The sequence below is a fragment of the Platalea leucorodia genome (assembly GCF_965183815.1).
Source record: "Platalea leucorodia genome assembly, chromosome: 5".
Classification (NCBI taxonomy): Eukaryota; Metazoa; Chordata; class Aves; order Pelecaniformes; family Threskiornithidae; genus Platalea; species Platalea leucorodia.
In genome coordinates this window covers 22,511,774-22,538,675 of record NC_138827.1, presented here as the reverse complement: position 1 = coordinate 22,538,675, position 26,902 = coordinate 22,511,774, and the positions used below count along the sequence as shown (strand labels likewise).

Here is a 26,902-nt window from a genome sequence, read left to right as displayed (position 1 = left end):
GAAATGTTTTTATATTCTCTAGATTGGTTAGTCGGCAAAGCTCGGAATTTTATTTTAGCTCTCCCATGTCACGCATTGATTCATAGATTTACTACAATCAATTGACATCACTATGAGCACCTCGTATATGTCTCCTTTTATTTGTCATTAGTGGAGTGATTTATATCCTGTTATGAAAAGTACAGAACTCAGGGTTTAAAGCAAACTAGCATACATTAATAAAATTACCCTGGAGGGAGACAAATTACATTCAGCATTTGCACTGGAAGTAATACGTGCCAGCTGTTTACTCCAGCTAGAATATTAGAGGATTTGTCAGTTGTTTCAAACAGAGAGGAGCCAAATCTGGTGCTCCCAAGGAGTTGCATCACTGAGGACCCAGGCCCATGGTGGTGAAATGAATCAGCTGTGTCGAAATTACGAAATTCTTTTTCTTTTTTGCTTTCATTTTCTTGAAAGCATGAAAAATTCTCGCCGGGTTTTTCATGGGACGAAGTGCTTTCAAAGCCGATACTGATGTCACTGTAAATTTCAGAGCTTTCTTAACCTTATAACCACAGCCATAAAAGGAAGAGGAATATGTATTGAACATCCTGTGTTTTGTCCTTGGTATCAGCTTAAGTAAATCTGGCAGATTTTTCCTGTTATTTTGTTATAACTGCAGATCACAGGAACGAACAAAATTGCTTTTATGAATTAACTGAGAAACCATAACATGGAAAGATGAAGCCGTAGCAAAAAGCACATAAATCCGTAATTAGCTCATGTACTTCACAGCTGGGAAGGATAATGGCAATACTTCAGACCATGAGGTTCCTAAGCGGTGTATAGCATTACAGAGTGCAATTGCGCAGGGCCAGGATTATGAACGGATGCTGCCCAACTACCTTCTCTGGAGTTACAGAAACAATGATATAAACACATTGTCGCACAAATGTCTGTGATGTTTCTTTCTCCTATTCTTCTTTTTTTTTTTTTTAAATGCGGCCTCTGCCACCGTTACTTTCATTGACCTTTGTACTATCTTGGGCTCAGTGAATCCATCGGCGCCTTCTCTTCGCGATTCAGCTCTCTCCTCCCCTGGCATCAGCGAAAGGTCTTTAGATCCTACCCAGCTGATCCAACTAATAAAATCTTTAACCAGCAACAAGTCTGGTGGTTCCTGCTTAGTTTTGTTCCTTCCTCCATATTTATTTACTTGACTGGCCCTAATTCCCTCGGAATTAAATCATCTTTCACTGGCCGCCACATTCAGTCTAAGCCTCTCATTCTTCCACCCATTTTGGTACGATCTTTTCTCCATCTGTTTTGCTTCCTTTGTATTTTTCCCAGGACTTTTTCATATTGTCCTAGTCTTTCTCTTGGCTCAGCACAGGATCGGTGCTGTTTGCTTAGATTCCCAATAGCAAGGCCTCTCCCTCGCTGCACAACAATGGTCATGTACCTGGTCTTCATGTTTGAACTAGCATAGGTTCTTCATGCCATCACCTTAGCTTTGCAGCGCATGTGTAAAAAAGCCCGTGCGTTACCTGTGGGCGCTGCCGTAAATGAACCGCCCGCCATCGCAGAGGTTGTGGAGAAGGCGCTGTACCAGTCGTGATGCAACACGGAGCGAGAAGCCTTTTCCAGATGAACAGGGGGAGAGGGGAGAGGCGGCACGTTTCTGCCGTAAGACTGATACCCAGATGGACAGTATTTTCCCATACTGGTTCGTTTGATAGGCTGTTGCGTTTAAATGTTACCGATGGCTGACAGGAGCGAAGCACAGTGTTAAGGGTCAAACAGTGTTGTGTGCTTCCTGGAGCTGTGAGTGGTTTGCAGAAACTTTTCTCAAGAGCAGGCAACCAAGTGCCCCTTGGATACTTTCAACACTGAATAATTATAGTATGTCCTCACAATTAATTATATACCTAGCAATATAATATAGCTGATTTGCTTTGCAACCTGAGGCTTTGGGGGGTGTAGCACTTTGGGATATGTCACACACAGGCTTTTCAGGGCTCATGGGATTAAAGCTTTGTTAAAATTCCTCTCCGGGGATGGGAGTGAAAGATTGGTATTTTTCTTGCTTGTGCCTTTGCCTCTGCTTTCCTGTACATCTGCACGTTTGTCTGCACTTCTCACATGCCTTTACACGAACTCAGAACTTGTACTCTTTCATTTTTTATGTGGGTGTAAGATGTACACAGACTCGTGCACGAACATTTGTATAAAGCATAAACAAAAGACTGGATAATGCTGGTGCTTGTGCTAATGAGAGTCCCAGCTTTTTGTACGAGTTAACAAACCCTGTGCATCAAAGTCAGCTCTTGGTTACTAATATCTGTAAATCCCAAGTAATTAGTATGGAGCTAGTGCTCTTGCACCATACTTCCTCTGCTTGGCGTGCGGAGAATGGCTCTGGGCATATACGAAATAGAGGATTCATTTTGAAATTCTGTTGGTCTGCTGTGAGTTTGGCTGAAGATCTGGCCTCTTGATTTTGAGACAGATTGCACAAGTCAAGTAGATGTGACGTTTTAGGCCTTTAACAAGTGTGCAAGAGGAGCCATATATGACCAAACAGCTGAGCTAAAAAGTAACTGATTGTGCACAGTAAATTCAGTGGTACTGTAGACTTACCTATAAATATTATTACCTACAAATACTATTTATAAAGCATGCAGTGCTATAATGATGCAGATTATTTAGAAACTAAGCAAAACTGTAAAAGAAATCAGATAGATGTCAGCCTAATGATGTGACTGACTAAGGCTGTTGAATGGTAAAGCGATTCTTACTGCTTGAGAAATTAGAAGCGCGTTTCAAAGTGAACTTCAAAAGTTACCTGCGGAAAAAACGAGTGTAGCTGACCAAGCTCCAGACGGCGCTGGGGACGTCCCGAGGCCGTTTCTTGCTCTTCACGGGTAGTTCATTCCCGCAGCGAATCCGTTTCGTGTGTTGCGCCTGCCTGTGAACACACACCCCCTGAAAGTTGGACTCATGCATCTTAGTAAGTATTTCAGTTATGCTATTGACGTCAATGCAGTCATTAAATAGATTGCCGGCCCTCCCATCAGTAAACCTGTGCCAAAGACCTAAAGGCAGACACATTTTAAAAGAAGAACATCAGGTTTTCTTTTAGCATTTGGAGAGAATAAGGGAAAAGTTTCTTCTGAAGTCACTAGCCTTTGCAATAAGGGAGGGTTTTTTTGCTTAATTTTCTAAGACCAATTTTCTGCGAAGATAATTGCTGCATTTTATTTAACACACTTCTATTATGTTCTTGTGTGCATAAACAACTCCAAATGAGACTAAAGAGTAATTTTTTGCGATCAGCTCCAGCTGAAAAATGACACGCATTTTAGGTCTCCCGGCTAGATTTATTTGTGTATCAAGTAACAGAAGGTATTCGGGCAAACCTGTTTAGCCTTTGACTCCAGAAATTCTGCAAGGATTGATTTCATGACATCTATATAAGAAAATAGCCTTCATTTCTCCTCGGCAGGCTCTGAAGACATACAAGCTAATCATGACTCCATAGCAACGGATAAAAACTGTTTTCCCCTCTGCCCCACCTGTGGATGTCACATGAAGATGCTACACGTGCTGCTGCCATCAGGAGCCTGTCACTCCCTGGGGCCCAGCTGCCATCTGCGGCCGTGGGGCGAGCAGCCGCGATGCCAGCGGGACTCCCGGCGTGCACTCACGCTGTCCTGCTGTATTTCTGAGGTGGGCTGGGCTCTCCTGGGCTGGCCGAGACATCCATTCATTACTGTGGCCAGGGAGATACCTACCTCCCGGAGCTGCCGTCCTGCCCGTTGCTAAAAGCAGCTCCGGGTTGTGCAGTTCTCTGTGCTTGGTGTCAGGAATGGCTCTGGCTGTCAGACAGAGGCTCCAAAGGGGCTGCAAGCTGAAAACCTAAGGATATATATAGATGGCATCCTCACCCAGGTGGAGGGAGTACCTTTCCTTTGACAAGATAAGCAGGTATGTTGTACTCAGCAGCAGCAATGCATTTTTGAAGAACAGTTGAGCCAAACCACTGGGGTTTTTTTGTTGAGATTGTCATTTCACTGATGATACCACACTCTGCTACACAGGATAAAACCATAAAAACAGTCATAGGTTATGAAAAGGGCTTCTCTCTGATGGATGATTTTTTTCTGAATGATCCAGGCAACTGTGACCCCAAGGTGGCAAAGAAGAGATCGTCATAGTGGCATGGTCTCATTGTGTCCCCATATTCACTCTGCTCTTTAAGCACAGGTCAAGCCCTGAAAGACCTATATTGCTTTACTCAGCTCCCATTCCTATTGGATTGCTTAAGGCCTCTGCGAAGACAATAAGACTTTGCCATTGCTAATATCGGAGTTGATAAAATCTGTGTTTCTTTTGTTTTCTGCATAGAATGATAATAGTTGCTGTGGGTGAGGTTTTGACATCGCAGTCTTCAGTGTACTGAATCAGTTCCATATGAGTTTGAGAAATGTGTACTTGATCTGAGAAAAAACAAAACAAAACAAAACAAAACAAACAAAAACACCCAAACCAAACTTCTGGCAGGCCAAGTTATTTTTTTTAGGTCGTGGGGCACAGTTTGTGCATGCCTTAGTGATGAATAGGGTGTGAGCCCCCTCAACTTCCATGTCATCAGCATTCTCCAGCCAGTGGGAGCTGAAATGGACTCCTGAAAGCACCCATCAGCTCATCCCCACAGCAGCTATATATAAGTTTCTCCTTCCTCCCCCGAGGTTGAGCTCACTGCTGCAGCATTGTGTCCCGGACACAGCTGGCCATGGGAGTCTGAGAGGCTGCATCTGAGTATCTGTGCGGAGACCTTCCCAGGGTAATGCACCGCACAAATCCCAGAGCCAGCAGCCTGTCCTCGGACAGTCCCAATGTTCAAAACTGTGTCCTCCTGCAGGATCTGATTCCGAGTGTAAGTTGCTTTCTTGTTGTGTTTTGAAAAGTACGTATTTCTGACTTTGTGTTTTGATTGTCAGTGGCCAAATCGTTCAGTCTGTAGTTGGGCAGGAACTCCCGCGGACTGTTTTGTATTTACGAGTCGTGGTGGGAGCAATGTTTGATTCTAGTTTGTAGGGGCATATACAGAGGGTAAAGCGCTGGCCTTGACAGACAGAATTTGAATTCGCCTGTTGTCCTCTGCAGGGTAGACATTTTGCCCACCAAAGTGAACTCTACAATTATGGGATAACAATTATAAAGATTAAAACTTTAAGAGGTTTTAAAATCAATGCATAATCCAGGTAGAATTAAAAGAGGGAGTAAAGAATTGCTAACGCCCTTTTCCCTCTATTCAGTTACGGAATTGCATCCATTCTGAGATACGGTTTAGACTTGCCGATTCCCAAACGGTGATATCGAACAATGAACGTATTGATGGTTTTCAATGTTCAAATCACCCAGAAATGCTCTGGTTTTATTATCAGTATCTTTTCATCTCCTGGTTGACTAAAAAAGATTTATATAGTTAAGCATGGTATGCTTATTAAGGTAAGCATAATGTCATTGTGCAACTGGTAAAGAATGTTATGCTAATAGTTAATGAAACATTTTATTGTAATATTGTTTTCTCAGTAAGAAGTGTCTGTAAATGACAGCCTTAAGTATTGTATAATTGCGATACTTTTTTGACAGAAAGGAAACAACTGTTAATTATTTATGGTTATGGTTATTAATAAAACATGCCAGGTTCTTAAGTTAATTCAGTTCACTGGAAAAATATGTATGCTTACAAAGATTTAAATTTTTTAAGCAGTAGACTTTAAAAAACATCTAAATACGTCCATCCCTGTGGAATATATTTTCATGTCTAAATGTATCATTGATTGACTTTGTTGTGCGTTCAGGCACTTAATCATTTTAGGAATTCAGAGTGTAAAAAAAAAAAAAACAACCAACCCCCCCCAAAATCTAGCAGGGTGTTGATTTGACAATTCGTATCTTTTGATTTTGTATTTAGTACTGTGCCTGTCAAAGGCCAGTGGCAAACAGCCTTTCATCAACTGGAAGAGGAGTAGGATCTGACCCGAGGTTAAACAGTTTTGTTGTTTACTAGGAGCCATGATCAGTGGCCATTATTCAGTACTAAATTCTTACGTAGTTAGACTTAATTTTAAAAGAGCTATGCTTTTTCATGTAGATATTCTAGTATAAATATCCCGCTGTCATAAATGTACCTTTCCAGAGGAAATTAAACATCTGTGCATATGAAAACTCCTCTACCACACCTCCCCACTCTTAAAAAAATTTCTTGAACAGACGCTTTTGCAGTGTATCTAAAAGACTCCAGGTTCCAGGCGTTAAGAGCAAGGCTTTGGATCCAGTTTGCCAGGGCCCTTAGAGCATATTCCAGACACCTCAATGTTTTCATTTAAAATCGGTTGAATCCGGTTAGGCCTTTCATGCTGCAAGCATGTGTTTAGGGAGGTTTTACAAGCTTAGCACTTAATAGCAAAATGATTCTAAAATGTCACACTTTACAAACAATGTATTTTTCTTTAAATACCATATATTAGGTTAACAAAAGCAGGACACAGTTGTAGCAATCGTTGCCTTCTCCGAAAAAACAGCCTACTATTCTGAGAAGTGGAAAAGCCAGCCTGTCTTCCTGCTCCCTTTCCCTCCCTCCCTGCCTCCTTCCCTCTCTGAGTTTTACGAGAAGTGACCTGAAATTGTGGCCCTGCTGTTACTGACTCGAGTGCGGGACATTTGGATCCACACCGGGAGTGCTCGTGCTGGTCTGGGACGGCCCAGGAGGACGTGGTATAACCGCCTGCTCTGCGGGGACTATCATCCCATGAGTTGAGCACAGTGTGGGGCCAGTCCTGATAGCAAAAATTCAATGAAGTAAACATTCACAAGTTGGCAATGCATTAGCAAACACAAGTACAGGGTTTGTCAATAATAGAACTTGCTAACATTTGACAGTTGGGAAATGTTTTCCTCCCTTTCTTCCCAAACATACTTCTTGAAGAAGAAAAATCCAGATACAAGTTTCCAGTCTAACTGGAGTATTTTCTGGTTTAGCAGTAATACTTTATAGGACATGGTCCACATCCAGAGCCTAGTCAAATGCATATGCTGGGCCTTCATCTTAATTCAAGTTCTTTGGGCAGCGTGTTTCCCGAAATTCCTGTTACTGAAATGTCATGAACTGTTTGCAGCTTCCTGGATTTCAACTATATTGCGTGAAACTTTTAAATATTTCCACCCACTTACAGTGGGAACGTACTATCCAGGTAAAAGCCAAAAATCTGTTACTCACACTTTATAGATCAGGAACAAAAAAATGAAACACAAGAAGAGATGATGCTCACACCACATTTTTCAGCAGCAGCTGCTCGTTCTGAGCCTGCCTTTGTAACACATCCAAATGTGGTCAATTTAGTGTGCTGCTAGAATGTCTCTTATTGCAAATTGCCTTAAATGGAAAGTCATGTGCAGCTTAAAATCAGATGTTTCACAGAAATTGTATGAATTTCACTGAATTTATTTCACAGAATTAATTACTTCAGAGAATGACAGTACAGAGACCTTGGCCAAGGCTAACATGAGCTGCCTCTATTATGCTGCTAAATGAAAGAGATTCTGAAAGGTGCCACAAAGCATAAAACTTAAAGCATAAAAAATAACCACTGGAATATTCTGTGGCAGGCCAACCCATATTTGACCTTCAATGGGGAATATTTACATTTCCATTTCCATTTAATATGGTATTTTAACTGAGATTGTTAATAAGGCTGCCTTTAGTATAGCTGACATTTTGATTTCCTTGAACTCAGTTTGAGGTGCTTAAATAAATATATTTTGAGGGCCTTAATTAAATGTATTTTGAGAGTGGAAGGCTGTTCTTACCTGTGCTGGCTGTAGCAATTTGACAAGTGCTTACACTTCCAAGTCTGCCTGTCATCGCTAGGTTCGAGTTTATCCTCCATCTGCCCCTCCAAGGCATCTCTCTGATTGCTTGGCTCTAGTGTAAACAGCCTGATTCAGGTCAGGACTGAGACCCTAGATTTGAGGAAATTAGTCATACAGGACTCGGACCTCCAGGTTTAATCACCTTCTGGCTAAAATGATTGAGACGTAAGAAAAAAAACACAAATTATTATCTGGTATTCTATATTATCTGATTATATTCTGATTATGGATAACCACGTAACGAATTTGATGCTGTGTCCCTGGCAATGTTGGGGAAACCATGGTCCAGTTCTGACCCGTGTCCCAAACACATCTTTTAAAAAGCTGGCGGCCAGGGTGTGATGGCCTCAGTGTGAAGGTGACACAGAGGCACAGTGGAGATCAGCACATGGAAGGATTAATATGGAATATTAAAAGCTGTCAAAACAAATGATGCTGGTTTGTAGGATACTGACATCTCCCTCTTCCTCCCCACCCTTTTACCCGTGGGACTTACTCTGTGATTTTAAACAGATTATTCTAAAAGGCTGTACGTGCAGTTTAGTAAACATAAAGCACACTGAGTCACAGCTACGAACAGCTGAAATTGTTCGCTAGGGTAGATTAATACAGATGATTACCACAGTGAATATTTTAGCTCTGTTGTCAGCTACTGCAGGTCTGAAGATTTTTGATTTTGTGACTTGAGGCTTACTCCGAATGTTCAGAGTTACAGGGTGCGGACCTGCAGAAAGTGAATCCATACGTCTTGGGGTGCCACCAGAGAGCTATCTGAAGGACACTAGCTTAACATGCAAAGCATTCCGCTTTTTCAAAAGCTAGAGGATCGCGGGTTAAGAAACAAGTTTTTTAATTGCATGTGCTTAGAGATTGTTCAAGCTATTTCTGCTGGTTCTGCTCTATGACCGACCCACGATCTGCAATGAGCAATGCTCTGACTTCCCACAGTGTCGTTTGGTACAATTACAGATCAGTCGATAGGGCTTACTCAGAGTATCACTTGAAAACCAAATATGTCAAAACAGGGCATTTTTTGCCACATGCTGCGTACTGGAGTGGCTCTGCTCAATGCGAAGTAGCGATATCTCTGGGTTTCAGCTGCAGGATGACAGTCATATTCATTTATTTTGAGAGGCTAAATAAGGGCAGAAAGTTCAAATAAGGTAAATCGGCGAGGTTGACATTATTACCTTTTGGGTACGTAAAATATCTATTGTAGAAAAACAGATTAAAATTCCAAACTAAATCAGTTCTTTAAGCTTCCATCCCAAAGGATAATGCTTTCAAGAAATTACATTTAGCCATGAAAAAAAAAAAACATTTAATTATATTTTATAATTAATATCATTTAAATGGCTGGCTTGGTGGCTTAAAACATAATGGATGACTGTACACCCAGTCTTTCCACGGCTGAGTGTGGGGCATACAGACAAAAAGGTTGATATGTGTCTTAAAGAATTCCTATGAATAATGGTTGGGATGCTTCCAGGAGCCACATTCTTGACTTTCGTATTGAAGACCTTAAGGAAATTAAAGTGAGAGGAAATGGAAGACAATTTTGTGTTAAATTGTAACCTTTCCAGGAGGCAAGGAAACTGATTTAAACGGGTCTAACATTTTACCAATAGCCTGTTCTACATTGCTATGGTGATGTGGGGAGCCTTATTCTGACCCTCATTTAAAATTTCTGAATAATTTTCCTCATGAAGAGCTAAGGATTATTAATAAACTTTGTCTTTACATCTAATGCCAGTGGCCAAGTGGAGCTTTTCAAGTAGATTGGCACTGTGCTTTGTACTTCCAGGATTCTTTCCTGAGGTTCCTCTTCCATTTCCTACTCCAGTATTTGTTTCACCACAGTCAGAGGACTTTCACTCTTGACAGAATATTTAGACCATAAGTTTTATTATCTCCAGGTTAACCCAGTTCAAAACCTGATTTAATGGCTACAGATGGGTATGTGGATGAAAGTAACATCTAAATTCTGTGGCAGATCCAAATGCAGACCTTTTGTTTGTCGTTTGCAAAACTCTCCTGAAACAGTGAAACAGAGTACGGTTAGTCCCTTACATCTTTCATGTTTTGGTTTTTTTTTTTTCCCTTTGTTGAATTAAGATCGTTGCTGTGGTCTGTCTAGATAGTTCCTTCCTTGTCTTAGGCCTGTTGTGAAAGTCAGCTCATGGTTTCTCAAGGAGGAGTTTTCGGTGCGGTAGCAGGGGTGCAGGCACGCAGTTTTGCACAGATGCATGCACAGAAAGACAGCTCAGGAGAGGCGCTGCCGCTGGGCTCGGCTGTGGGCCGACACGGGCAAGAGCCCCCGTGGTAACGCAGACGTCGTCGGTGCACGGCACCAGGTAGTGAAGCGCAGAAGTCCTCAGACTGGCTGTGGGTGAGCCAGCTCCAGAACCGGAAGCCGTCTCGCCACAACAGCACAGGATGGTGCCCCACCTAATTAAGCCTGTTGAAAGGCAGGGCTAATTAGTTTAGGTGGAGTGCCTTGTTAGCACAACCATGTTGCTTCCAGGATCCAAGTTGGTTTCCCTGCACGTGTAAGCTTACCAGCCCTCTCCGAGCCAGCCCACATGTATCAAATGAGATAATACACTGCACGGCACAGGTAAATCCTAAGTGGGTAGCTAGGTAATTTCATAATCATATCCTGATTTTTCAGTGTCTTTCTCACACTTGTGCATTCACATGCACACCATGTGCTCAGGAAGAAAATATTTGTACTCACGCAATAAAATGTTCATCTCTACTGTGATCTGGCCTTTCCTTGTTTAACTAGAGAAACAAAAACACAATCTGGACACCCCATGATTTACAGGGAGTTGGGACTGGGATTTCAGTCCCCGGGCTCAGCTCTAGGTCTGGGCTGGAGGCTTCCTTTTGTGGCCCATCGAAACCGATGGTCGCCTCTGTCCCCAGCCTGCAGCTCTCTGGGTTGTTTTCACTGCACTTTGAGGAGCGTGTTGAGTAAAGGTGTGATGAGCATTCACTTAATTTAAAAATTCGTAATGACCTTGGTAATTGCAATCTGCCTTCAGAAATGTGTTCGAGGTATGTGTTTATTTCGTTACGAAACATCATCTGAAAAATCATTTTCAGCCTTCTCCTTTCAGCTCTCTCCTTTAAGTGCCCCGTCAGTCTTTTGCACTTGTTTTATTAGACCCTGTGTAGGAGAGGTACTCTCTTGCATTGTGCTTTTCCTCCTGTCTTGTGATTAAGGCAGGAATCCTACAGGGCAACAAGGAATCAAGCCTGGTCAGTAAAATGATAATGTGCCAAACCGTGTGTTTGCTCCCCGAGATAAAGTTGGAACTGAGCAATCTTTCCCGTTCATTCAACAGGCCAAGATTAGATTCTGCCCCTCTTGCCATTTCTGCTTCTCCCTCTCCGTGGACTGAGGAATTCCTACTATGCAGGCAAATCCCGTTCCCAGATTCCCCCGTGATATCGCTGCTAAGTGACATCTGACAAGATGCTTCCTGCATTTTGTTACTTCCATTTGGCACCATAAAAGCACTGTCACTTACCCTTCTGATTTGTGGCAGCTACTCTGTATTGTTCGCTCCATGTGGCTGCCGTGGAGGGGAAGAAGGACTGCCTTGTGGTAAAACACTCCATCCCACCCTAGATGAGATGGTATCTGCAATCTGAATCTTTCTTCAGAACTCCAGTTTTCCTCGCTCGTTAGCATTTCAGATTAAACCTTTAGGCTTATCTTCAGATCAGAAATTACCTCTCTGGGATGCTTCATAGGCTTCCATTATCCACCTTGAGGTGTTCTTAGTGTTTATGCCTCATTTTTGCACCTCATTGTCATGCAAAAGGTGCAGTGTTACCTTTGCTTTGGGAATCTTGATCTTTATACTCTAGCATTTTTAAAGTTGAGGATTACACAGCTGTTTTAGAGTGCATGCATATCTGACACATGTAAACACACAAAATAAATGTAAGAGTACTTTTTTAGTTTAATTCAGGACCCTGACTTTTTGTTAGCTAGTCCTTTCCAAGTGGTTTCCAATGCTCCGTCTCAGCTGAAGAGAGATGTTAGTATTATTTATTCTGTGGGAATGAAGATTCATGACGAGACATCTTCTACACTCTGCTGCAATGCCCACTGAAGCTCTGGTCCTTCTCTCAGAGCAACATTTGGTAAATCCAGTTCTTTGCAAGGAAATACTTGAGTAGCGTCATCTCCCTGTTTTTGTCATTCTTTTTCAGTCTGTTTTTAAGGTGTCTGTGGGGGTATCACAGGCTGTCCTGTCAGCAGTCCCTGAAAAACTACAGCTGTAGCCCCACACTGACTCCTCCTTCAGTTCAGAGCTTCAGCTTCTTGTGCTCAGCTGGGCGCTACACCCAGGCTGAACTGCTGAGATCATCCCAGGCGGGTCTCTCAGCCGTTGGTTGCCTCTTCCATGTCATCATCCTCTCCTAGAAGGAGCAATGCTCTTGATACTCTCGGTGCCCTGCTGCCCGACCCAGGGGACCCTGGACACTGACATTAGAGAACTAACTCTAATGATAAGTGCTCCTTGTGGGCACCCGCGGGTATTGCCACAAAGCCTGGCAAAACTGAGTGACTTCTCCAGCTCCCATGGTAATAAACTGCAATTACCCTATTTTAGACTAATTGGTAAGCAATTGCCTAGTTACTGCTAACAGTCAGTGGTCAGTTCGGTGAGTTGCCAGCCCGTATGGGTCCGCAGTGACCTGATTCTCATGACCTGGCTGGTGATCCACTCCAACCAGCCTGCACACCAGTACTGGTAGGTATAATCAGGACTTCTGCAGGTTTGTCCAGTTCTGCCTTAACTGGCTTCATCAGGGCTTGGCTCTCACTTCAGGCTGACCTCTTGGTATGAGTTTCCTTGAAATGTTTCAGTTTTGCCTCAAAATGGTGGCTGGGCCCCCATGACTGATCTCCTGCCGCTCACCTTGGGATGGGTTGCAGGAATCGGGATCAAAGCAAGGCTGGTGGGGGGACAGGCTGCTCAGCACCAGGGCTCTGCAAAAACTCTTCTGTTTGCTGCTGAGGGCTTCCATTCACTGCTTGGTCTCAAGACTCCGTCATTGTCATAAGATTAATTTCACCTAACTTCAGCCACCTAAAAATTATAGACCAATCTTAAGTAGTGGCTGGTTTTTGAAGAAAATGTATTGCAAGCTAAGGAGCAAACCATCCTGTTGTGCAGGAAGATCAGGAATTTCAGCAGCAGCCAACTCAGTCAAGCTAGGAGCCTCTTAGCAAGTCAAAGTGCAAAAAGAGAGCAGGCAAAGAGTGAAAAGGACTGGTAATGACGGAGGGATGTAAAAGCACTGTTTTGGCGTGTGGGGTGAAGCTGGTCAGACCAAAGGCTGATGGAGCTGTGGCTAGTGAGGAGACTCCAATGTGGGTATGGAGTAGGAAAAAAAAGTTCAGAAAAAATGTTCATCTATGGGGGAAACAGCCTAGTGACAACTGGTACATGAAAGGCTGAAGTACTCGGTGCCATTTTTGTCTCAATCTTTGCAGACAGAGCCTTGCGCCCAGGCCCCAGCGCCCACCAGCCTGCTTGGGAAGGAGAGGGATGGAGAGCAATGAGGGAGTAGTGGGTTAGGGGCAATCTGGAGGAGGTGGATGTGTTCAAGTCCATGGTGTTGGACAGGATTCAAGCAAGAAAAGCTGGTTGATGTGACTATAAGGTTATTTTGTGTCCTTCATGAAAAATTGTGGTGCTTGGGAAGGTCTGTGACAACGGGAAAAAGGTCTATCTTTGAGAAAGGTGAAGGGGATGTGGGGAACTATGGCCTAGTCAGACTCTTCTTGGTCACTGGAGAGGTCACTGAGGGTGTCCACTGGAGTCTGTTTCCAAACACACAAAGGACAAGAAAGTAAATTGGGAATGGTAGACACAGATTTGCCAAGGGCAAATCGTGCTTGAAAGTCCTGACCTCCTTCCCCAAGGGCTAGGGGGATGGCCTGGCTGTGGGGACATGGGGGGAGCTGTGGGATACCTGGCTGCAATGAGCACTTGGGGACTGTTTCCCACAGCATTCCCACGTGGAAGCTGAAGCAGCATTGGCCGGACAAATGGACTGTTGACAGGGTTGGATATTGCTGGACCACCAGGTTCTAAGGGTGGTGATGAAGGCTGCATGTCCACTTGGTGGCCAGTGACAGGAAGGGTGTGGGGTGTCTGTCAGTGCCCTACAGCTACTTGAGCATCAGGCTGATGTTGTTGATTAGCTGGGGATAGTCCTGCTCTGAGTGGGAGGCTGGAGCAGATGACCTCTGGAGGTCCCTTCTAGCCAGTTTCTGTGACTCTGCGGTAGAGAGGTGCCTTCTGCAGTTAATGGAGAAGGATAGGCACCTCCGGAGGGTGATTCAGCCCATCACAGCAGTCATGCTGAGAATAGACCAGGATCACCCCTTGGAGGTCCCAGCCACTTTCCACTGACTGTGCGGGGAGCTTAGGTGATTAACTTTTAGACAGCTAAAGATAGCTCAGATGAGACCCCCCCCCCGCCCAATGACATTTCTCCAGGCTAATATTACTGCTTATCGGCGTTGCTCAAATTACATTGCAGCTGGCTCAGTGATCGGGCGGCGAGCGCGTTGGCTGTTGACTCAGAAACATCACTGCTACTATGGCAGTCGAGTGACTAGCAGACGTCTCCTGTGCTTCGCGTCGTGGCCGAGTCACGCTGCAGGCATTCCTCCCGTCACTGGAAGCCTCCGCTTCAGTGGTTAGATGAGCTGTGGCTTCTTCCTTCTTGGGATGGCTGCAGCAAGGGGATGTGAAGCACTTTGGTCTTGTGTCGTTCCCTACAGGCAGGAGGTTTTTCCTTCTCCCTTTCATTTTGCTTTCTGTGGTCCCCGTGCCTTTGCTTGGTGAGGCGTCTCTGCTTGCTCCCTGGAGTCCTCCAGGATGAACCTGGATGTGTCTCCGACATTTTTGGCAGCTGCTGTTTTAATCACTGCCTTGGCGTCTTCAGCAATTTTGGAGCCGTTTTTCTAGGGGCTGAGTTTTCCCAGCAGCCTTTCTGGGCAGCTGAGATGGTGTGTCCCAGAAAGGACCTGTCTTTAATTAGGGAACTTATAATGACAGACTCCTCAGCAGTGTAACAAAAGAGTTCATTTCTTCTGCTCCTTGTTGCTTTGGGGAAAAAAAAAAAAAAAAGAAAAATGCCCCCCAAAATCTTGGCCTTATTTTGCCTGTGGTTGTAGCGCATGTCAAACAACACTTTCATCAACAATTTCAGTATCACAAGCGTTATTCCTGGCAGCAGCATCTCACTCATTTCCTGGCATTTTTCGCAATTAGCAGTAGAAAGCTTTCACTTCACTTTTTTGTCTCTATCTTCCTCTATCATCTCTGAATACAGACTCCATTGTTTCTGCTGCTTTTGAGCCTGTGTTAAGATTTTGTCTGCGTTCCCCCACAGCTGGATCTCCTCCAGTGCCCCTCTTCAGTGTACCTCTAGCAGTGGCTTTGCCAATTAATCCCATTGTCTCTCTTTGGAGGCGTTTCGCTACCCTGCCGTCTTTTACCGCATCTCATGTATTAGCGCTGGGTAACAGAGAAGTCCACATTTCTAAAATAGCTTTTTGCTATTACTTCGAGACATGCTGCGCTCCGTTCATTTGCATGCAGTGCCTGTGCCCACGCCGTCCGCAGCCTGCCCGTCTCCGGCTGAGCTCTGGCACCTGCTGGCCCTGCTCCACGTCTCTCCTGGTGCCCGGCATGGCTGCATTGTGCCGGGGCGCAAGCGAAGAGCCCTTCGCTCTTACTCCCATCTCCCTTGCATGCCAGAGGGAGGCTGCAATATAGCTGCAGGTGTGAGAAATGTGAGAGGGGACAGCTAGAGTTACTGGTCGAACTGGAGTCCCAAAAATACAATCAGGAGGGGGGAGAAGGGCAGGATCATCCATTTGTTCGGGGAGTTGCTCAAGAACATACTGGCTCCACCTGTTCCACAGGTGCTGGGGCTTTATGCCTTTCTTAGCACATCTGCACTTATCTTTGCAAAAGATATAATTAGTTTCATTGCATACAATGAAATGGGGGGGGGGGGGGGGGGGAGTGCATCTCAATACTCTCGTTGTTCCCATGATTTTAGATTACTCTGTAATTCCAGGCCCACGGTCCAGTGGACTGGGAGTGCGCAAGTGTCCATAAACCTACAAGAGGGAACATGTTCATGCGCTGGCAGCGTTGCCAGCATGTGTGGCGTTGAGTAGTTCTGCTGGATACATCTTGCTTTTGAATAATACCTTCTTTTAGGAACATTTCTAGCTTTTGTGCTTGAGAAAAAGTTGAAAATCTGGTCCATAGGCTCCCTGGATATTGAAAAACGTACAGGGCATCTATAAAAGAAACCTGTAATTACAGGATACAGGGTTTTTTCAGTGCTTGCAGTTTGTAAGATGGTGCTATCAGACTTGGACATTTTCATTGCAGATTTTAAATGAATCACTGCAGTTGTGCTCTGTGCCTTTGATTTTGTTTCCTGTGAATTTTCAAACCCATCTATAGAACAATTTTCTGAAATATATTTGTTGGATGTGTTAGAACAATGGCTTAATTCAAGGAAATAGCTCTCTGCTCATGGGTAGTCATGAATGCACTAACAGGATATATTAAACAAATAAATTATTTGGTGTCAGTTATTCACTCGGCATTGTCAGGGATAAATATGTAAACATGTCCGCACAATCTGTAAGCAACCACAGATACATTAGGGAAGGCAAAGGCTAAATGGCTGACAGCCTGCACAAGTCCCTATTCTATCAAGTTTTGGCATGTTGTTTGTTGATAAACCTGTTTTACTGAACACCCTCTATGCTCCTGGGTTTTAGAGTGACGGTAGACACTGGCTAGTAATTATTACTATTATATAGTAATATATACTTATAAAAAATAAGTAAGGCTTATAAAAATCTCGCTTTCTGAAGTAAATAACCATATTCTTCTGTTGAAGGGAACTGGAGGGAGCACCTTTGGTGATTTGGATCTATGTGACTTTTATCTAAGCCGTGACCACATGAGTACCTTGTTAAATCACGCAGGCCACCCTTCCTTTTTTTCACTCCTTTCCCTTTTCCTTCTCCTTCTCCTTTTCCTTTTCCTTCCCCTTCTCCTTTCTTTTTCTCTCCTCTAACCTGCATCAGGACTTATTATCAAATGGGTCTCAGCTGAAGCACGGATGAGTTCAGCTGGTGGATCAGTCTTTTGTGGCTTAGATCGTATGTGAGGATCCCACAGAAAGGACTTCTGCCAGCTTGCTTAGATATAAGCTCTTAGTCATTAGCAGCCAAGGAATGAGAAATGTAAATGAAGCCTTCAGTAAAGATTAATGATATCTATACCGCTCACAAAATAATAATGTCATTCACGTGATTAACTAGAGGATCTCCCTTCTCCTCTTAATCTTTTTTGTCATCTATAATAATGATAACAGTTATGATAATCTATAATAAACATAGTATGTTTTATAATTAAAAATGGGTTTTCTTAAAGTCCTCTGATGAATTCTAAGCAATAAAGACTCATAATGTATATTGTTACAATTTTTAAGAAATGTCCATATCTGAATGTGCTTTCATTTTTAATTTTTTTTTTACTTTGTAAATTATTTTAAATATCTGTAAATAAGCAAAATATTCAAATGTGCCTCAGACCTCTGGGACAGGGGTTGAGCCCTGTGGATTCACACTGAGAAGTACGTACATTTTTAAATTGCACTCTTAATTTTATTTTCAAACATTTCTACAAGTTAAGAGCCCGGGAGTGTGCTTTCAAACATTTCCTAAAGCAGAGTTTTCAGTGCCTGCAAGCGGTTTCATGCACCAGGATAAACATTTACATGTTCCCATACAAGGACATGAGGACTTCAAAAGCCCCAGCTCACCTAAGAGCCGTAGTGGAGCTCAGTCCACCAAATCTACTGATTATTGACTGTTTGTTTCCCTGTCACTACTGGGAGTTAGGAAGCATTTTCTTCTGTAATACTTGTCTTTTAATCTTTTGTTTCTTATGAGTGTTTGTCTGCTTCGTGTTTTGTTGAATTTTATCAGTTTGTTAAACATTCGAGGAACATTTCAGTGCCTGCCTATTGCCACGTTGTACATACTGGATTTGGGAACAGATCCAGTATTAAAGCTTTTCCAAGGCAAAAGTGAGCAACTGCTCTTATTAATTTTATTTTTAAATGAACAGACTTGATCCAGAGCCTGAATTGTTGTTGAGGTAAGGTTAAGACAGAGTGTTAATATTTTTTATTAAATCAGCTGGAATCACTGGAAAATGGGTACCTTGGTGGCTTCAGTGGCTGTCCTTTGAGTCTCAGATGAATTGCTGCTACGAAGGCAGGCTAGAGCTGAGCGCAGGGTGCTTGTGGGAAGGACGGCCTCAAATGTTAAAGAAGTTTAAATTATAAATAGCTCCAATTTATTGCAGCCAGGGTGCAATTAAAAGTAAATAACCCAGAAGATGTCTTACTGGCACTGTAAACAAGTGGCTTTGCATGTGGAATAGGATATACTGTGTTAAAGTCGGGAAGACTGCTGCAAGCTGCAATGCCTTGCTTTTTACCCTTCATTGTAAAAGTTTCTCTTTGCATTTTTTGGCACAGAAAGCAGCCCTTTTTGATAGAGACTGTTGGGGGGGGTTGAGTCTCTATCATGCCTAAGGTTTACACGTGAAGTTACAATCCATTAGGAGTAACTATTTCTTTTCTTTGCGGAATTAGGAATTAAGTCTCTTATCAGTACAATCAGTCCATAATTTGATCTTTAAGAGCTGAGGAGAGCTGAGTTTGTAAAGATGTCTGCAAATATTTGCATTCAGCGTCTCTCACCTGCCAAATTGGTCAATCTGTTCACAAGATAGAAACCTGTTAGTAATATTAGCCTGCTAGATCATGAAAAATTTAGTAATTTGGCACCTAAAATATTCTACTGAGCAAAGAGGAGAACTGCAACTCCTCTCCAACTTTTTTAACTCAACTGTTTGGGATCTGGTATTTTGGCCACTCTTAAAACTTTTTAGCCTTTACACTTTCTGCCAGAAGCAAGACATGCTATGTCTTGAGGTATTTATTTAAAAGGCACTAGAGTGACAAGAGAGAATTGTGAGGGAATCAGGAGAGAGAAAAACTCACTTTGAATTTTGGTGTTTGGATCTAGTTTCAAAATGTTTCCTAACTTGATTTATCTCCTGCGTAAGTCAAAGGCAAAGCCACCATTCACTCCTGCAGCTTGGGGACGAGGGTCTCTGCCCCACCATCCCGCCGTGCTGCCTCGTGGGGCTCAGTGTGCTTGGATGACAGGATGGGGGACAGTGAGTTTGTGGGTTAAGAGAGGAACCAGACTGCACAGCTGCAGCTGCAGATAACATTGGCCTTGTGCTCGGAGATATCCCGGCCAGCAGCGAGGGCAAGCGTGGGGGCTTGCACGCACAGCCATGCAGCGGCGAGGGGCTGCAGCTCTGTGCTGCAGAGAAGCGTGGTACAGGCGGGGTTGCTGGGGGAGCGTCGGGCAAGAGTTCATCACATTAAGTCCCCTTCTCATCTGCGACACATCATAGGCCTTCTGAAGTGCATATTTGCTCTTATGCTGAACCATTCTCAGGAAGGAGGATGATCTCCAAAACCTTTCACTTTTCAAGTACTCCAAAAGAAAAAAAATCCTCGAGTCCATATTCATTAGCAGCTCTCACTGTGAGAAAACAATAACATGGCTAAGTTAGTAAATGGGAAAAAGGTTCTAAAAATGGGCTGCTAAGTCACTTCTCTAGTGAGAGATACTGTATGTTCCATCATCTTACGGAGATGAAAAAGAAATAGATGGCAAAAAATACCGAAAATGTAGTTGTTGCAAAATATTGGCACATAAATGAATAGCATTTAAGTACGTTAGAGTGCTCTAAGTGCCAACGGAAAAAAGGGCGTGCTGCTGCTGAAGGCTTGGCCAGTCTGTCCTCTGATGGACTGGCAGCAAATCAGGTCTTGTGACGAAATGTCACCTCAGTTCCTGCTAAATTGCCATCAGGATCGAAAGTCGTGCACAAACACCATGGAATATTTCAAAACTGAAATTAACTCCTTTTGTTATTTAGTTCTTTATTCTGTCTTGGAAATGATTTCACGTAGGGCGCTAGAAAAAATGACGGAAATGCCCGTTATAATTTTACGGGTAAGGGCTTGGTTATGCAACACCCAAATATAAACTGAAGCATGATACAGTTGAAGACGCGTCATATAGTATTCCAGGAGACCATATCCAGAAATTGTAGGACTGCTCCCGTAAGTGGCCATGTGCCTCAGCTGTACCAGGAAGGTTATCAAAGTCTGTGAGTGGAGAAGGTTTAAGAGTGTTTCTGGCAGAGGATGTTGCGCTCCTGACGTCAGTGGGATGCTCACCTTGGCTTCAGGGAAAGAACATGTCATGTAGCACCTAAACTTCTGTTTACTGTTTATTTGAATCCCTGTAGTCACACTAGATACCACTCAGTGAGAGAATCCCGATGCACTTCATCTTTCTCCTCTGACACTTCTTTTTCTTCTCCCCCTGCTTTTGTAGGGTTCCTCCATTCTCCCATTTGCATTTTAACCCTACCATCACTTCCAGTCCCCTCCTGCGCCCCACACGGCCACTGCTGCAGAAGCAAATGCTGCTGCTGCAGGCAGCGCTGGCACTGAAGCACCACAGGCGATCACTGAGAGCTTATTGTACTCTCGTATATCGTGCTGCATCGAACACAGCACTGGCTGTGCCATCTGCAGGGGCTGATGCTGCAGGACCACTGAGCAGGGTGGAAGGTGGCACGGGGCATCAGGAAGGGAGGAGCTGCTCCTTCTCCGGAGGTCTGTGTTGGGTTCTGCTATAAAGTATGGTTTCCCTTCTCAGTATCAAAATGTACTGTTAATTTTAAAATATTCAAATGCAATTAATGTGGCATATATCCACGAATATTAACTATTAAGAAAGTCAGAAAATCTGTGTTATTCCCTTTTAAGAGCATTCCCACAAAAAGTTATTACATTCGTAGAAGAGTAACTTCTAATTGGCTTTAAATCTGACTGTTATTTTTGGATAGCTGTGTATCTTACAACATTTTATTAGGGACTTGGAGTATGTATTTTAATTTTACATGCTGTTTTTCAAAAACACTTGGTGCAAATATGGCCTTATCTGTGGAACTGTAGCCAGTGCTTTCACAATTTATTTGTAAATAGTCACAACAAGTTAGCAAACAGGGAGTTAGCAGAGTTGCACGTTCCCACGGAGGGCTGGTTTGATACGAACTGGGGTTTCCAGGTTGATTGGTCTCAGACTGGGTCACTTAGAGAGTGGCTTAGGAGACAGTTACTGAGTTTCTAAGAAGGATTGAGCTCTGGCTGTCTTCCTTCTGCCGAGGAGGATAGTGTCTTTTCATCTACTTGACTGTCTAGTTTCTTGAAACTCATACGAATGTGGTATCTTTGACGTACTTACTGGCTGAGCAAATGGAGCTAAAACTCACCAGCAGGTTCAGAAATGACTGAGGAAGGAGGGCAGGGAGGGTGGAGAAGCTGAAAGACATGCAGACACCTGGAGGGAGGCACGCCATCAGAGCCTCATTTCACAAGACTCATTTCCTTAAGAAAATGAGTGAAAAAATATTTAGATTAGTCGAAACCAAAAGACACTTCAGAATTTAAGAGCTGCTGAAGGATGCAGGTGATGCATCTTTCCCGGAGTCCGAAGACCCAGATGGAGCTCTGGGCAGGCCAGTGGAAATGTCCAGGCGTAGCGTCAGAAAAAGCGAGTTCTGAAAGAAACGTTAACAGTGCTTTTATATGAAAATACACTTCTTCTAGACCGGCTACTAAACAGCTTTTGAACAGCAGCAGATCTCACCTTTTTTTTTTTCCTTAAAATGTTACTTAGCAAGAACTGTTTGCTATCACTTTAGTGTATCTTTGCCATTGAATGACTAGAGATATTTTAAGTGGCAGTTTTCAACACATCTGCATTTAAATCGTTAATCTATTGTTCTCTAAATGTTTTTGTTGAAAGGCCTAAGTAAGTGGTAATACTCATATTTTTACATGAGTAAACCAGGCTTCAGCCTGAAGGGATCCCCGCTGTTCCCAGGCTTCCTTCAGGTCGCCTCACTGAAAGGAAGCAGACGGGCAGCTCACACTCGCGAAACACCAGTGGGAAGGAAGGGTCATTTTGCACAACTGTCCAGATTTACTGTGCTAAAAATTCTATAAAACATTTGGAATGTATAAAACATTCATAGTATTTTTATCTGATCTTCTAAAAACTGAAACTAAAAATTTAAATAATTTAGAGCTAGCAGTGGGCTAGTACCAAACCCATTCATTCTATACCTAAGCCCTGAAATTTCCTTTTTTTCATAATTTGCAGTGTTCTCCATAATATCTAATATCTTTCCTTGATGGATTTGGGTTTTTTCCCCCTTTTATTACACAAAACTCAAATTCTGAACTAAGGGAACAGCCTGGACCCTTCCTCAGCTCTGGGGAAAATAAGTCCTTCTGTATCAAGTGTAGATTTCTGTTCTTGGTCTTGCATTGCCCCGATGGTTCTTCTGGAGGTGAAGACTTGAAGTGAAGTGCTAGGGGCAGCAGGTCCTGCAACCCTGACCCTGGGCAAGGCTGGAAATCCCCAAATGGCTTAAATTAGGGTCTAGTGCCAGAGTGAGCCTGTTCCTTCTGCTACAGGAACGCGCACGGAGCTCGCGCCGTGGTTGCATGCCGTGGTCCTGCTTACTGAGAAGTCTTAGGGCAGGAGAACGCGTTACAATAACACAGTACGGTTCATTATTTAAACATATGGTCAGCTCCTCTTTAGTTTGTCTGAGGAGATTTTTTTTCCTATTCCTAATCTCATGATTTAGCCTGTGTGAATTTTATCAATGCAAACGTTTTCTATTACAAGGAATTTGAGCCCTTCCAGGTCAACTAATTTACATGATAAAGTAGCTGATAGAGAACATGCATGTTAGAAAGGAAAATACGCCCGAGTTCTGTGTGTTTTGGCTATTTCCACCTGCTTTTTGATATATATATCACAGAAGTATGCAAGAACGAGATTACTTGCCATGTTTGGAGCTCTGTGAGCACAGAAAAAACATTAACTTTCAATGCCACAAAGATTCAGATTTACTGAATCTTTAAAATGTGTCTGTGCCAAGTGCACCCTGCGCGTTCATTGCTGAATTACTCTTGGGCAGCATTTATCCTCTGCCACGTAACTTCAAACGCTGAACGTACGGTCTCCGTCCAATGTTAGTGAAGTTCGTTGTTCTACGGATAGGGTGAACGATGAAGAGGATCTGTCCTTGGGAGGGCAGATAGGGGCAGGAGGTGCAGTTCCTTCCCCCGGGTGCCGCCGAGGGCGGCAGCCCTGCGGGGAGCACACCCCACGCGGTCCCAGCGAGCGTTTGGTAGGGAGGGCAGTGGCGTACACATGTACGAGGCATATGTATATACGGCGTGTGTGCTATACAGCAGATACATTGCTGAGTGTATATCATAGCAATCCCGACCTCTGATGTCACTGTTACCTGCTCAGCCAGTGCCATTAGAAATGCTGAATCCATTAACTTTGACAGATTTATGGGGTAAGCATATGTCACTGGTATTATGAGAAGCAGTTACATTCATGGGGAGATTTTATGATTCACTGTATCCGCTTATGTAAACCTTAACTTTTACGCCGAGAGCCACTCAGGAGCACGTTGTCCAGCTGGCAGGGTCAAGGAGCAGAGCTCGGTGGGAGCAGGGTCTGGCGGGGTTGGGGAGTAGGGCTGGCGAGGCTGGGGTGCAGGGCCTGCTGGGGAGCACGGGCGGGTGGCACTGGGGAGCAGGACCAGCGGGGTGCGGGGCTGGTGGCTGATGGTCAAGGCTGGCGGGGAGCACGGGCTGGCAGGATTGGGGAGCCAGGGGTGACGGGGACCAGGGATGGCCGGGTTGGGGAGCAGAGCTGGTGGGGTTGGTGAGCAGGGCCAGGTGAGGTTGGGGAGCAGGACTGGTGGGGTTGGGGAGCAGGACTGGTGGGGTGCCGGGGTTGGCAGGGTTAGGAAGCAGGATCAGGTGGGGTTGGGGAGTGGGACCAGGTGGGGTTGGGGAACAGGAGCTGGCAGGGAGCAGGACCAGATGGGATTAGGGAGCAGGGCTGGCAGGGTTGGGGAGCAGGGCTGGTGGGGTTAGGGAGCAGGGCTGGTGGGGAGCAGGACCAGGCGGGGCTGGGGAGCAGGCCCGGGGATCAGGCCCCGGCAGGGCGCAGGGGCCCGGCCGGGCGGGGAGCGGGGCTGGCGCAGGACCAGCGTCCCGGGCGCGGGCAGCGCCGAGCGACGGGGGCGGCCCGGGCCCCCGCAGCAGCCGGGGGGGGCCGGCGCTCCCGGAGCCGCGGCCCGGCCCGGCCCGGCCCTGCCCTGCCCGGGGGGCGCCCGCTTCCCCGTCCCGCGGGGGCAGGGCGGGCTGCGGGGCCGGGGCGGGGCGGGCCGGGGCGGGCCGGGGCGGGCGGCCGGGGCCGGGGCCGTGCCGGGTGCCAGCGGCGGGCGGGGATTTGCTCGCCGGCGGCGAGGGGAGCGCAGCGGCGGCCGCATGATGAGGGAGCGGTGCGGCACCTCCGGCGGCGCTGGCGGCGGCTCGGGCGGCCCCGCCATGGAGAGGCTGCCGCCGCGCCAGCCCGACTACATGTCCGTCTGCCTCTTCGCAGAGGAGCCCTACCAGAAGTTGGCCATGGAGACGCTGGAGGAGCTCGACTGGTGCCTGGATCAGCTGGAGACCATCCAGACCTACCGCTCTGTCAGCGAGATGGCATCCAACAAGGTGAGCCGGGCGGCGGGGGGATGCGGAGCGGGGATGCGGGGCGGGGATGCGGAGCGGGGATGCGGGGCGGCGCGGGGCACGGCAGCGTGATGCCCGGCCCGTCTGCGCCTCTGTACAGGAGGGCAACTCCAGTTACTCCCGGGGAAGGAGGTGCGGGTTTCCCCCGCAAGTGGCACGGCCAGAAAACACTGGCGGTGGCACGGCGGGACGGCGCCGGGAGAGCGATCCTTACCGCCGGGCTCATTTCTGAGAAGTGAAAGAGGTTTCAATTAGCGCCGGTCCCTTCGGAACCGAGATTACCAGAAACACTGTTAAAACGCCCGCATTTAACCAATTATCACTTCAAAAGTCAATTATCTTCATTGTTGTCTGTCCGTAATAATGGAAAACTCTAAACATTGTGGTACGTTATTTTATTGCTGTTTTGTCTTTCGGTAAGCGTTTAATTTCATTTTTAATGTGGTGGGCTGGCTCGGCACCGCTTGCCAGCACATGATGAGGGTGCGAAGTCAAAGACCGTGCGTAGGGAATGAGCTTCGAGAGGAGCCGCTCGCCCGCCTCCCGGGACCTTTTTTTCAGTTTTTAATGCGCCGTGAACGAAGGGGGAGTTTAGAGTTTTTCTGCGAGGAGTACGGTGCTAAAATAAAGTAAGCAAAGTACGCTGCGCTAAAAGGCAGAGGAGCAGGAGGGAGAGCGGAGAGTCCCCGGCGTATACTGAGGCGCAGCAGAGAGGAAGGAAAGCGAAATGCGAGGTCTGAGCACCTTTGTGCAACTTTTGGAAGTTGATGTTCCTGCCCGCGCCGCCCGTGCTGGAGCCGGGCTCCCCAGCTCCGTCCTGCCGAGCCAAAGCATCAGCCCAGGTTCGCTTCAGCATCCCCTCAAGTCAGACCTCAATTTGCCGGGGTGGCAGCTGCTGGATGGGAGGCACTCCCTCCCCCGGGGCCGAAGCCTCCTCCCCGCTCTGATCCCAGCCGCTGCCCGGGGCAGCGCTTGGCTCCAGCGGAGCCTTTGCACCTCCGGGACAGGCTGGCTGCTCCCCATCCCCGTGCCTTGGTTTTTTCAAGTTTTCTTGGTTTCTGCACCCAGGCTTTCAGGCAGCGTTTACAGCCCTGCGTTGTCCGGTGGAGCAGGTCATGCAGTCCCGGGCTGAGCTTGCTCGGTCCTTGGGATGCGGGCTGTGCCTGCTGCATCCATGCCTTTGACCAGTTGCCATGGTTAAACCCAGTTCTGAGTTGTACTGCACGAACCCGATGTGATTATTTTTTTTCCTAATTGGAAATTAATGAAATCAGAAATGCTGAATCATAAACTGATTTTATGGAAAAAGTTGAGCAAAGAAATATCCCGTGTTATTCCAGCTTCCTCCTCTGTTAGTGATTACCACGACGTGCAGGGGCAAAGGAAGCAATAAAAGTTTTATAGACCGAGCTTTCAAGAAAGGAATATTATTTTTTTTGAGTTTGTGTTGAGGGAAGCCAGGGTGAAAGTTGAGAAAGGTTTAGGCTGCAGAGAAGGCTGCTGCTCCAATGTGGACGCTGATGCCCTTCATTTTGAGATTATTTTTTTTTTTGCTGAGTGCCAAAGCTGGACTCGTGAAGGTGAAAGACTAACTAAACTGCTTATTGTAGTAATTAAAAGTTGTGATCCCTCTGTGTGCAAATGGCTTACGGCTGGGTCGAGCAAAAGGTTCCTGAAACTTTGTTCTTTCATAACCAGTTTCTGAAATGTCTGCACTTTTTGGTCAACTTCCAGTATCGTTTTCATCTCTGAAAGAAGAGCATAAAATGGCCTCACACCTCGCTTTCCTTTCCTCATCAGCAGTAAATATTGACACAAATTAGTTTGGGGGTTTGTGGTTTTCGGGTTTTGGTGGCAGATGTACAATCTGCTGAGTGATCTTGCAGTGCGAGGAGCCGTTGGGTTGGAAACGTGCATCTTCAGGAGGAGGCTGCAACGGTCCTTAATTGGTCAGGTTTTTCCCTTCGCCACGTATCCCACTCAGCTGCCTGCTTCGGTCAAAGGCATTTAAATTTGTCACCGGTAAATAGCAAAACAGTCAGATGTTTTGAAAACAGGATGCTTGGGCTCCACGTTATTAAAGAAAAACGGAAAGAGAAACAGTATAGATAGGAAGAAAGCAAAT

The 26,902-nt window shown here is 45.4% G+C and overlaps 1 protein-coding gene across 2 annotated transcripts in view; it reads left to right on the top strand.

The window, feature by feature from the left end:
• Nucleotides 1–26,902, top strand: part of PDE4B (phosphodiesterase 4B) — a gene marked incomplete at its 5' end in the record, with an annotated part of 194,197 nt that overhangs the window by 141,954 nt on the left and 25,341 nt on the right. For both annotated transcript variants that reach the window (XM_082314235.1, XM_082314236.1), the window contains one exon: nucleotides 24,647–24,759. In XM_082314235.1, coding sequence (XP_082170361.1) covers nucleotides 24,647–24,759 — 113 coding nt within the window. The remainder of the gene's footprint in view (nucleotides 1–24,646; nucleotides 24,760–26,902) is intronic.